This window comes from Penicillium cosmopolitanum (genome assembly GCF_028827165.1).
Source record: "Penicillium cosmopolitanum strain IBT 29677 chromosome Unknown utg000005l:1.0-4006212.0:1.0-4009387.0, whole genome shotgun sequence".
NCBI lineage: Eukaryota > Fungi > Ascomycota > Eurotiomycetes > Eurotiales > Aspergillaceae > Penicillium > Penicillium cosmopolitanum.
The window spans coordinates 822,465-834,809 of NW_026622675.1; the positions used below are offsets into that span (position 1 = coordinate 822,465).

The 12,345-nt window shown below is 50.6% G+C and overlaps 6 protein-coding genes across 6 annotated transcripts; 2 read left to right on the forward strand and 4 right to left on the reverse strand.

The window, feature by feature from the left end:
* Positions 1 to 1,078: 1,078 nt before the first annotated feature.
* Positions 1,079 to 4,255, forward strand: N7509_003344 (glucan endo-1,3-beta-D-glucosidase; the record flags this gene model as incomplete). The annotated part of the gene is made up of 4 exons (XM_056627981.1): positions 1,079 to 1,282; positions 1,341 to 2,066; positions 2,120 to 3,844; positions 3,917 to 4,255. 4 exons carry the CDS (start codon positions 1,079 to 1,081, stop codon positions 4,253 to 4,255), a joined length of 2,994 nt encoding a protein of 997 aa, XP_056490715.1.
* Positions 4,256 to 5,008: 753 nt separating this feature from the next.
* Positions 5,009 to 6,099, reverse strand: N7509_003345 (metallophosphatase domain-containing protein; the record flags this gene model as incomplete). Its single annotated transcript, XM_056627982.1, has 2 exons — positions 5,009 to 5,665; positions 5,746 to 6,099. The coding sequence occupies 2 exons, from the start codon at positions 6,097 to 6,099 to the stop codon at positions 5,009 to 5,011; spliced, it is 1,011 nt and encodes a 336-aa protein (XP_056490716.1).
* A 645-nt stretch (positions 6,100 to 6,744) lies between these two features.
* On the reverse strand, positions 6,745 to 7,533 carry N7509_003346 (40S ribosomal protein eS8; the record flags this gene model as incomplete). Its single annotated transcript, XM_056627983.1, has 2 exons — positions 6,745 to 7,273; positions 7,460 to 7,533. The coding sequence occupies 2 exons, from the start codon at positions 7,531 to 7,533 to the stop codon at positions 6,745 to 6,747; spliced, it is 603 nt and encodes a 200-aa protein (XP_056490717.1).
* A 660-nt stretch (positions 7,534 to 8,193) lies between these two features.
* Positions 8,194 to 8,844, reverse strand: N7509_003347 (DUF2470 domain-containing protein; the record flags this gene model as incomplete). Its single annotated transcript, XM_056627984.1, has 1 exon — positions 8,194 to 8,844. One exon carries the CDS (start codon positions 8,842 to 8,844, stop codon positions 8,194 to 8,196), a length of 651 nt encoding a protein of 216 aa, XP_056490718.1.
* Positions 8,845 to 9,810: 966 nt separating this feature from the next.
* N7509_003348 (uncharacterized protein) lies at positions 9,811 to 10,275 on the reverse strand (the record flags this gene model as incomplete). The annotated part of the gene is made up of 1 exon (XM_056627985.1): positions 9,811 to 10,275. The coding sequence occupies one exon, from the start codon at positions 10,273 to 10,275 to the stop codon at positions 9,811 to 9,813; it is 465 nt and encodes a 154-aa protein (XP_056490719.1).
* A 1,161-nt stretch (positions 10,276 to 11,436) lies between these two features.
* On the forward strand, positions 11,437 to 12,323 carry N7509_003349 (uncharacterized protein; the record flags this gene model as incomplete). The annotated part of the gene is made up of 2 exons (XM_056627986.1): positions 11,437 to 12,218; positions 12,317 to 12,323. 2 exons carry the CDS (start codon positions 11,437 to 11,439, stop codon positions 12,321 to 12,323), a joined length of 789 nt encoding a protein of 262 aa, XP_056490720.1.
* Between the last annotated feature and the right edge of the window lie 22 nt (positions 12,324 to 12,345).

Here is a 12,345-nt window from a genome sequence, read left to right on the forward strand (position 1 = left end):
AACCCCAACGGCGTCTGGACAAACCAAAAAGAATACCATGCTTTTTTGATGCTTCAAGTGACTTTGTAGACCGAACTCAGCCTTTCTTTTCCACATCGTTCAGCCTCTTTTCTATTTTTGCTGCCTTCCCCGACATTCTCGCATGGCTTGACAGATCAACACTTGACGGGCCTTCCAATGACAACAGCTGTTCTACATAGTATAGTATAGGGCTTGAAAGGAAAGGCCCGTCTCGGCCGCACATCGGAATGCCAACCATCGCCGGGCTGGTTGCTGGTGCAGGGTGCTGGGTGAACCAGCCTGCGGATCAGGGCATGCTTTCTCCCACCCGTGGTTTGCATGGTGAATCACCGACTTGAAGTCATCACTCATCCTTCTAATTCTGTATGATTCAAGCTGCACCACACCCCTGGCATCTACTCAGACGACAACGTAACTGCCCGCCCCCCCGTGGATACAATTTTAAGAAATCAACTCTTCGCTTGGCCAATGTGTTCATCTATAACATTCACTTTTAATTGAAATCAAGAGGTTCTCCCTTGTGGGACATGGACAAGGACATTTGTTGACTCCTCTCCACTCACATTCCTCGTAGTGGGGACAACCTCTCCCGCTCAGGAACCTCATTGTTGCCCTCGACACCCTTCATTGCTGAACTAACTACACGCCATCCTCCTCGCGGCTTAACCATCCACTCGTATTTTCCCTATCTGGCAGCTCCGTGCGACTGATCTCGCATGAGGATCGGCGGGCTAGAATTCTTTCTGTAGGCCCGTCACAACAATCTAGCCCGCGGGAGGCTGCGAGACTGGAAGGACCCTGAGCTCGACACATTCACTGTGCCAACGAGAATCCGTTGCACATACCTAACGTACTTGTAAGTCCCTATCCCTCTTCCTCGGTTCTTTTTCCCTTCTGCTGTTTGATCCCATTCCTCCACTTCAACACCTGTGAAGCTGCACTGTGCCTGTTGGTCCACGTTCATACGTGGGACATATTGAAGCATTTTATTGCGCTTACAGCATCCCTGTTTCCCTGCGATTGGTTGTTTGGCTTAGTTGGGTCTTGCAATTGCAAAATGGGGTCATCATGGAAGGCCACAGTCTTGCTAACATGGCTTCTGGCTGCAGAATCAGTACACGGCCTTCCGCAATCGCAGCCTATTGGCAGCGTTGCGGAAAGCATCTTGGAGCAGACGGCTACAGAGCCTAGTACTGCTTTCAAGACTCAGTATCCACCGTCAAATTCTGAAGCGCGAGTGTTAATTCCAGAGGCCTCGCCGGTACGTTTCATGATTAACCGTCAAGAGCTTTCTATCCGGTGTTGACATGGCACTATAGATCTACCGGATTGCCCTCGATACCGAGGGTCATCCGGCCGAACCTCCTTTTCCGTCAACAAATGTCATCCGGGTTCTAGACGGCATCGCGGACTTGTTGTCTCCCGACAATTCGAGTGCCAATTCTAGTCTATCGGCTACATCTGTACTTCCTGCCACAGCTCCGGCGACAGTCGCTTCTCCAACGGACGTACCGAGCCAAGGTGCATCCACCAATCTGCCTGGACCTTCCAACGATTCAATTGCCAATTCTAGTCTATCGGCTACATCTGTACTTCCTGCCACAGCTCCGGCGACAGTCGCTTCTCCAACGGACGTACCGAGCCAAGGTGCATCCACCAATCTGCCTGGACCTTCCAACGATTCAATTGCCAATTCTAGTCTATCGGCTACATCTGTACTTCCTGCCACAGCTCCGGCGACAGTCGCTTCTCCTACGAACGTACCGAGCCAAGGTGCATCCACCAATCTGCCTGGACCTTCCAACGATTCAATTGCCAATTCTAGTCTATCGGCTACATCTGTACTTCCTGCCACAGCTCCGGCGACAGTCGCTTCTCCAACGGACGTACCGAGCCAAGGTGCATCCACCGATCTGCCTGGACCTCCAGACGATCCTGATTCCCCATCTGATATGGACGACCAGGATGTCTTCGAGCCAGTGGCCACTAATGCGCCTCCTGCGAATATCAAGGCTCGTCACGATCACCCGGTGAAGAATCTCCATGTAAGTACCCATTGACAGAAACTGATATTGTTTATTTCTAATATAAAGCCCAGGCCAATACTTCTAAACCAATTGAAACCAATAAGTTCTACGCTGGACTATTCCTTGGAACTCAGACAAATGCTAGCTTCACACAGCCCTATTCTCTCAGTTGGTCAAGAGGACAAGGTACCCTCAAGAGCTATGGTGTTGGCGTCTCGCATCTGGAAGCTAAGGTACTGGCATTTGGTCCAAAAAACGATAAACTCCCAGGTAGGCCTGTTGAGTACTACATCAATCCCGTGGGCCTTCAGCATATTGTTCTATCGGCCACCGAGCTAGATAAGAAGAGTGTCCTCGGCGTTGAGAAGCCCAGGGCTTTCTCCGCCCACGCTGTCTTGAAACGCTCTGCTAGTTCCGATCAAAGCATTACCTTCCCTGTTGTTCAAGGTATGGGATATATCACCGGTATCTACAACCGTCTTCAACCCCTGATCGAGAGCGGGGTTTTCTTCCGCAAGGTTGTCCGCGCTGGATCGCCCAAGTCGGGAATCTTCAAGTACCAGGTCGCTCTGGAAGATGGCACACACTGGGTACTCTATGTAACTCCCAACGATGGAAATGACCCCAACCTGAAATTGGTTTCCAAGTCGAGCATCCGTGGAACTCATGGGTTCTCTGGTACTATTCAGATTGCCAAGAACCCTGCTGGCAAATCGGGTGAGAAGTTCTACGACAACTCTGCTGGTGTGTATCCCGTTTCAGGACACATTACTGGCTCTGTGACTGGCGATGCTGGCTCATACAGCTTGGCTTGGACCAAAGCCGGAAAACACGCCCACAGAACACCCCTCATCATGTTCGCCTTGCCGCATCACGTCGAATCCTTTGACGACGGCACTGCCGCGCGTGTCACCAGCATACACCTTCGGAGTACTACCAAGGGAAATGCGACTGCCGTCATTGGCGATAGCTGGGCGATGGTTGAGCCCGATCTCCCGGTTGACATGGGATTTGCTCCTTGGTCAGCGACCTCAGGCAATGTCCATGCCTTATCCCCTCAAGCCAAGAAAGCAATTGTCGAGGTTGCTCCCTACGAACTGCAGCAGAACATCTCCGAGCAGAGCAACCTGAACAGCATGTATTACAGCGGCAAAGCCCTAAGCAAGTTCGCAACTCTCGTCTGGACTGTTTCCCAACTTGGCGGTGATTTGCATGCAGCCAGCGATGCCTTCAAGGAACTCAAGACCAGCTTTGCGCGCTTTGTGAATAATCAACAAGAGTACCCTCTCGCATATGACTCGGTCTGGAAGGGTGTTGTCTCGACAGCAGGATACAAAGGCGATTTGAACCAAGATTTCGGCAATACCGCGTACAACGATCACCATTTCCACTACGGCTACTTCATCCAGGCTGCGGCGATCATTGGCTCTCTTGACTCCAGCTGGCTAGACCAGAACAAGGACTGGGTCAACATGCTGGTCCGTGATGCCGGCAATTCAGTGGAGAATGACCCGCATTTCCCCTTCTCTCGTGCCTTTGACTGGTTCAACGGTCACTCTTGGGCCAAGGGCCTCTTCGAGTCCTACGATGGCAAGGACGAGGAGTCCACTTCAGAAGACACCATGTTTGCGTATGCTGTGAAGATGTGGGGTCGTACGATCGGCGATGCGAGTATGGAGGCTCGCGGCAACTTGATGCTGGGCATCATGCGCCGATCTCTGGACAACTACTTTCTCATGCGCAACAACAACATCAACCAACCCTCCAAATTTATCGGAAACAAGGTCACCGGCATTGTAAGTATAACACACCTCACCCTTACCTGCTTTACCTCTTCTTGATGACCAGTACTAATTTCCACCCAACAGCTCTTTGAAAACAAGGTCGACCACACCACATACTTCGGTAACAGCTTAGAATTCATTCAAGGAATTCACATGCTCCCTCTCCTCCCCAACTCCGCCTACACACGAACCCCGCAATTCGTGGCCGAGGAGTGGGAAGCCATGTTCGCGCCGAATGCCTCCACCCCTGCCGACAAGGTCAAGGGAGGCTGGAAGGGCGTCCTGTTCGCTAATTTGGCCCTTGTCAACCCCAAGGCATCATGGAGCTTCTTCGCCCAGCACCACTTTGACTACAGCTGGATTGACGGCGGTGCCACACGTACATGGTACCTAGCCTATGCTGCTGCCCTTGGCGGTCTGTAGGTTCAAGTTTCTGGAGCTGTGTTGAACAACACTTGAATGCGGCGTCGGCGGCGTTGGTCTATTTTCTTGACTCTTATCTTGCTTTTTTTTTGCTCTCTATCTCTCTATTTCTTGCAATCTCTTCTTTCTTTTTTCTTCACCTTGCTTACTTTGTTTCCGGCGCTTGGGTCTTCGGTCGTGTCTCATCGGGTTTTCAAGTAGTTATTTCTCGTAGCGATGGATATATAGTAGCTTGTTATGGCATTTATGAAAGGGGGACTCTAGGACTGAACTGCGGGTGGTTGGTTTGCGTTGGGCTAGATAGCTTGCCCTAATTAGGATGATGTATGCCACTGAGATGAAGCGATCCCACCATAGTAACCTTAGATTTTAAAACGAATGACTATTCCAACATTTGAACTCTTGTTTTTAGCTGTATGCATTGCTACCTATCTAGGTAGATGCGCTCGCTTTAATATCATCCACAAATATTGCTCTGAAAGACGGGTGACTCAGTACCTACCTAGGTAGGTAGTAATACTAGGTAGTGGTACCTTCATCAGGGCAAAGATATATATGGATCCGAATCGGAGTCCCCCACCTACCGAGGACCAATTTTATCCTACCCCAAAAGAAACTTTACAGACACCAAATAGTACTGTAAGAATGGTGCTCATCACCGAGCAAGAGAATATATTCTATTTCATCACATCATAATAATAATAATAAATATAGTCATAGCAATCATCGGGCCAACCCGCCAACAATTCACGTTCATCCCCTTGGCAAATCCAAATCAACCACCCAGGGCGCATTGACCGGCCGATAATAAACATCTACAATACTAGCATTGACAAAAAGAGTCTCATCCCCAAAAGCAAGCGGTCGCTGACCCTCAGAACTAACATCAAGATAAACGCCTCGTTTTTCGAGCATGTCTTTCTCGTCAACGGGGATCTTTTCCTGCTTGACCTTGACACCAACACAACTAGCACTGCCACTTTCCTTGCTATCCTCCTCAGGGGCTTTCGTTCCGTCATAAGTCCCCCGCACTGCCCCCCATCCTTCATGAATATGACCAAAAAGATAAAGTCTGGGTCTTGCGCGCTCAGCCGCGCGCATCAGGCTTTCGCACCCAACGTGCTCCGATCGTTTACGATCATCACCTACCCGGTCCAGAACCCCGGCCGGCGGGCCATGAGTGATCATAATATCGATACTTGGGAAATCCGGGACCGGATTTGCAGGAATTGGGGCCGTAGACCCCGGCGCGGGGACATTGAAGCGGTCTTCATTGCGATCGTATGCAAACGCCCAGTTACAGAACTCGGGTTGATAGGGTGAGGCGTAGACGGTGAATTTTGCTCCAGAGCTTAGCGTGAATGTGTGGATTCCTTCATCTAGATATCTGATTCCTGCGGCGCGGGCAGACTCGTTCGTGTATAGGTCTTTTATGTCTCTTATATAAGATAGTAGTTGCGGGGGCGGTGGAATCGTTCCCCCTTGATGACTTCGAGGCGGGTTTTCTCGTCTTCATGGAGTGGGATGTTTTTTGCGCCGAAGTATGCTGTTTTACGGTGCTTTTTGTAGCCGGTGCGGAGGAAGTATTCTTCGTCTAAGGTGATGTCGTGATTTCCTGCTATAACGAGCTTTAGTTCGGCGGGCGCGGCTTTGAGCATTGAGATTGTTTCTTCGTGTTCGGTGCGGTAGCCGACTTTTGTGAGATCGCCGGAATGGAGGAGAATGTCGGCTTCTGGGAGGGGATTGCGGTAGGCATGGTCCTTTTCTGATGACGAGTAGGGACTGGTGGTGTGAGTGTCTGAGATCATGCAGATGCGTGTTTTGATACCCGCAGTTGAGGCCATTCTGGAAGGAAATGAGATGAGAGAAGATAAACTTGGCGAGGAGAATGCTTGGATGAACCTTTTCATGTCTTTTTGGAACGAGGAAAGGAAGTGCAGAGGTGAGTGGGGTGAGTTGAGGTGAGAGGGAGGGAAAGATGGGGAGCGATGAATCACAGCCTCAAAACATGGAAACCGACCCGAACCACAGGTTGCGGTAGCCTAAGTGGCTCATAGGCTACGATATACAAGATATTTGTACCAGTGCATTCGCTATGGCAGACTTTAATCTAGTATTTTGCCTTCAGTCCAATGGCTGCCCTCCCTACTGTGGTCGGCCTTATCGCTAACTATTGGACGACATCAGCCCCCCGCAGAATGTTCAACAAGGTGATGGTCGTTGGATACTCTACTATAGTTAACTACGACTTAGAAAGACATGGCATCCTACAATACCAGGTGCTGCGAAAGCAGGAAATCACAAGTAACGTAAACAGGAAAATAGATTCCCATAGAATTGACGGCTCAGAGCTCTACAGACATTGCATCCGCGGATGCCCAGATCATGACAAGTTTTCTGGTAAACATAGCTGAAACTCCGATAACCACCCGTGCATCGACAACCCACGCGGTATATTAACCGAATGGCTTTCCCTTTTTGTTTTTCGTTTACTTGCGGATCGCACGCTGGTAGAAAGCCAGCTCCTCACCCTCCAGGATGTAACCGTCGACACGGCCGGACTGGCCAGGTCGGGAGGAAACAACGGCGAACAGGCGACCGGACTCGAACTGACGCTCGATGGCACCCTCAACCTTGCCCTGGTCGGCGTAACGCTCAGCCTGCTTCTTGGTGACAGACTTGCTCTTCTTCTCCTCGGTGGCGTCGGCCTTGGCCTGGCGACGGCGACCGATACCCTGGCCGTAGTGGGCCTCGTACCATTGACGGAAGGGGGCAGCGTCGATCTGGACGACGGCGGACTTGGTCAAGGTGTTTGTGCGGACCAGCTCGTTGTTGGAGGGGTGGAAAGAGACACCGATGACACGGGTCTTGCGGGCAACACCCTCAGAGCCCCAGGAGAAGTTACCGGACTCGAGACGCAAGGCGCGGAACTTCTGGTTGCCACCGCGAGTACGGACAAGGTGAATCCGCTTGGTGCCAATACGGGTGTTGGCGGGCTGGCGGCCCTTCTCGAAAGCTCTGTTCAACGAGAAGATAAGTCAGAATATGGCTCACAGGGGAAAAATCTTCGGTTGCATCTTCAAAATCGTTTCCACATAATAACCACAGTAACAATTCCCGTAGACAAACAAAAAGCCTCCTCCTTATACCACACGAAACGACAGGAACGGAAAAAAAAAATTCATGGGTGGGATGGTGCCGTACCTCTTCTTGCGGTAGTAGGCGCGCTTGGCACCGGTAGCGCTGCGCTTGTGACGAGAATCGCGAGAGATACCCATGTTTGCGGTTGATGGATGGAGTCTGGTTTAACAAGACAAGGTTAGAACTCGATTGGGTTGGTGCGTTTGACCCTGTATATTCCAGTTTCCACAACTTCTGTTTCGTCCGTGATAATCGTGCAACAAGATCGGTGATTGAAAAATTGAAAAAGTCGTGTTGTCGAGAAGCGGCGAATGATTGATCGTATGTGGGATGTCGAAGGGAGGTAAGGAACGAATGTCGAATGTCGAATTTCAATTTCAATTTTGATGTCCACGGTGGAATTTTTCCCCTCACGCAGCAATTGTCGGGACGAAGCAGAAAGTAGGAAACTGGAACTGAGGGCGATTCTCGAGGATAACTCACCCCTAACTCTGCCACCAAAAAAACACGGAAAGTTGTCGTTGGGTTGTCGTGGGAATGCGGTCGTCGAGCGGCGGAGGATTGAATATTCCCAGGCCCAGTGTGTTACTCGCTTGTGCGGTTGCCCTAAGCGAACTAACCCGCTTTGGGGGTAGCGCCACCGTGTGCGGTCCCGTGACTTGTTATCTATACTTAGTCATCTATCAGGCTTGGCACAGCCAGGCAGGGTTGTACGTGCTGTTTAATGCAAAGGTGCTCTGTTATTTCTGCTCTGTCTGACTGAAACTACCACTTCATACCATCTCTCCATCTACCCTCTACTGCTTCTTTCCACCCTTCTCCCGCTCCTCCTTCACAATCTGGCTGATCCGCTGGAACGTCCCGAATCCCTCCACCAAACACGAACCCACCCATGCAAACCACAGCCCCGACAAGAACGGCACCCCATGAGGCTTCAACTTAGTCACAGCCAACAAAGCCGACTCGAATATATGAATACCCACCGTGACGGGAAACAGGTAGGGCTGGATATTATACACAAAGTGCGCAAAGTCCGGAACGAACTTGTAGCCCAAGTTCTCGTAGACAAATGATCCAGGCAGGAGGTTCTCGCGACTGAAGCAGGTGATGTACATGAAGGCGCACAGGGCAAAGATCACGATCTGGTGGCCATGTGGAGCACGGTATTCGGTCAGCGTCACGTCGGATCGGCCGAGTTTCTGCAGACTGTCCTTGTGCAGACCGACCAATCGACCGCGGGCTTCGTTGTAGCTGGCCATGGGCGGGTCGATTGGGATTCCGTAGCGGGTTCCGTTGGCTCGGATGGTGAGGTCGGAGAGGGTGAGGTCCTCTAGGGTTGCGCCTTTGGCTTCGCTGGCCGTGATGCGGGAAAAGGCTTGTAGGTATAGCTGTAGTGAATCGCCATGGTCGGCGTTCATGTGTTTGATGATGAAGTCCTTGCCGGACATGGTGGAGTAGTCGGCCGAAGATCGGAGAGACGTAGTAAGGTGTGGTGTTAATTCGATGGGAATGAGGCAGGGACAATTCCTGGTGAGATTCAAGAGTATGTTGTGAGGGTTGCGATAGGCAGAAAAGGCACCGGCCTCTGTGGCAGGGGAGAAGGGTGGGAAGTCTCCAGGTGCGGTCTGAAGATCTCATGGATCCACGCCAAGCCCGAACCTCGGCCTAGGCCTCATGTGCGGCTGCATGGGTTGGGTGTGATTTCGGCAGCCAATATGCAATAAATTGGGCAATTATTCAGATTTTATCACGTCTATGCAGTTCTACTAGTAGTAAACTCAGTGCTATGTGGCTTTTATTAAAATAAGGTGGTCCGCTGTGATACTTGGTTCATCCCAGTGGTTCGATAACCAATTGATGATATACTGGTAATAGTACCTAATGTGGAAATATATAGGTAGTCACGCACACGAAAAAATAAAAATTATACCAACGTGCTGCTTGATCAACAGGTAGTAATTACCCTAATCTCAATTGGACTGCAGGTATGAACCCACTCTCATTGATATATACAGATAGTAGTACAGGGTCCAAAGTATCGACTCCGGCGCGGCGCCTCCAGTACTGTGGGTGAGGCTGTCTGACCGATCCAGACCAAATAAGAGAAGATAAAATTAGGCGATGATCAAGCAAGGGCTCTATGAAACGATGCAGAGCAGGGGTAGTTGATAAAAAATTCGAATCGATCGTTATCATCATATGAAAGGCGACCACTGCAAATGCGAACACCGTGGAAAGCGAGGACATTGACTAAATGGGACGGAGACGGAGACGGAAGTAAAACGGAAAGGAAAAGGATATAGGAGATATAAAATAGGGAATGTCGACTAGTTTTATGCACTGTAGCCGACGCGATCAACTCCTGTTTGCTTTGAGTGGATATTCTACAATGAAGGGGATAGATGGGAGTCAACTTACATGAGCGCGATGGTGAGATCACCGTGGATGCGAGCCTTGAGTTCAATCTCAATTTCCAGATTCAGCTCCAGCTTCAGTTTCATACCCTCCTCATCGTCGATGCTCTTCTTCTTCTCATCGGCAATGTTCATGTCGGTGGAATTGCCCTGCCAAGGTGGCATCGAAGTATCGCCGGTCATTTTGGTCATTCCAAATTGATCGTAGTCCTCGTTGTCAGGGTAGTAATCGGAGTATTCGTCTTCATCGGTATACTCTTCTGAGTCGTAGTCATCGTCATCTTGCTGCTGAGGCTGTTGTTGCTTGCGGCGCTGAAGTTGCTGGGTCTTAGCAGCGGGCTTAGGCTGTTCCTCCTCCTCGTCTGAGTATTCGTAGTCATCGGCGCTATCGTAGTCCTCATCATCGGAATACTCGGGCACTTGGAACTGCTTTTGCTGCTCCTTGGGCTTCTCGACGGTAGCCATGGTGTTTTGGAGGGGCGGGGACGAGGATGGAGATAGAATGAGGAGAAAGAGAGAGGTACGAGTATTCCGGGATCAATGGATTAAGGAATCAAACTTGAAGGAGAATAGGAATCGAACGCTAAGGATTGGAGAAAAGAGAGGGGAATGAGGAAAGCGGTGATATGATATGAAGGGACAGGACTAGATCGTCACCTCCGACTGCCATGACGTTGGCGGCGGGTGAGAGGGACTCTGCACCAGCAAAGTGGTCAGTGGTAATATACAGTTGTACATAGGTAGGTGGAGTTCGATACCTGTCACACGTGGTACATGTACCTGTCACGAATTCCATTATGGCTCGATGAGAGGACCACCGGCGTCATGCCATATTTTGTGCCACCTGGCGTGGGCGTGGCGATAGCATGGCAGTTCTATTTTGGGCAGGCGACGCGGCGTCAACCAGCCTCCCAGGCAAAACAGCCAGCAAGAGCCGGTTTTCCCCTGGTTTGACCCGTGGAAACAAGAGGCAGTTTCAGAGGCAACCATGAAGCTGCCAACTTTCAGTTGAACCAAAGTCCCCAAGTGCCCTGCTCGACGTCATTTTAATATCGAGTCCCAACGGCGATTGGCAAAGGCGACCGTCTTACGTCGTTTTCTAATCTATAAAAGTGGGTCGCACCTGCCAAAATGCACTGGCGGGTCATCTGATTGGCTGCTGACATAAGAACGGACATTTTCCTGCGGATCCGATCCGCCTAATTCACTTCAGGGAAAGAGTACATCCCAGTATATCTCGTACTATACACTACGAGTATACACTACGAGTATACACTACGAGTATACTTTCCACCTTAATGCACCATATCCCTGCTTCCTCCCACGTCATTCCAGCCTTCCCGTCTTGCCTGGCATCTTTCTCGAACCACCAAACAGTACGGAGTACACACAATTCAATTGACGTCTCGTCTGACGTCGGAGGCGGCCCTCCCCCACGTTCATCTCCATCTTCCACCGGTTTTATGTCTGTCCAAAGTGGCTTCTTCTAGACCGCGTCATTGCGATACATTTTTATTACACAGGACGCTTGGTCCTTCATAACCCATTTCATCTGCATCGGACCACTTCATATTCTCCGCTTCCCCTCTCCCCCTCTCATTGCTTTTCTTCTCTTCTCTTTCCACCATGGCCGATCAAGATTCCTCAAATCCCAACCCGGACTCCAACCCTTCCACCCCCAACAAGCCCAAACGTGCCCCTCCCAAACTGGGAAAAAAGACTCCAGCAAAGCAAGAGCAGACCCCTCCTCCCTCCGAGCAAGGTCAACAAGATCAAGACCAAGCAGATAAAGATAAGACCGAGGAGAAAGATCAGGATCAGGAGCAAGAATCTGAGCAAAAGGAAGAAAACCAAGAGCCTGAATCTGAACCTGAACCTGAATCCCTTCAACAAGAACCCGACTCGGATAACGAGAAGGAAAATACCCAGAACGGCAACGCCCAGCCAGAAAAGAAGCAAGAGCGCGAACCTGAGCCCGAGCCCGAACCTCAACCTCAAAAAGAAGAACCTCGTCGTCGTCGTCGTCCGCGCCCACCTCGCAGACAAGACACTGATACCGAATCTGTTCCCCGCAACGACATGGACGCTCAACCCCAGCAACGCCAGCGCACTCGCCGCACCCGCCAGCCACAGCAGCAGCAACAGCAAGGCGGCGAAGGTGGCCCACTCGGTGGTCTCGGCGGCGTCGATCAAGCCGGTCAGCTAGTCCAGAACACAGCCGGCAATGCCTTGAACGGAGTCACTGGATCTGCCGGGAAAGCTGTCGGCGGCATTCTGGGCGGAGGCGAAAAGGAGGAGAAGGATGATGGAGGTCGGGACGAACAGTTGCGTTTGCGACTGGATTTGAATCTTGATATTGAGATCCAGCTTAAGGCTAAGATTCATGGTGATTTGACTTTGGGTTTATTGTCAGTATTTCCCCTTCCTTTTATACTTTTTTCTTTGGTTCCCTTCCCCTTCCAGACATTCGTCTGCTCTTCCTAATTTGTACTAACTAACCTTATAGGAATTAATCCAACCCGAGTATAGTGGATG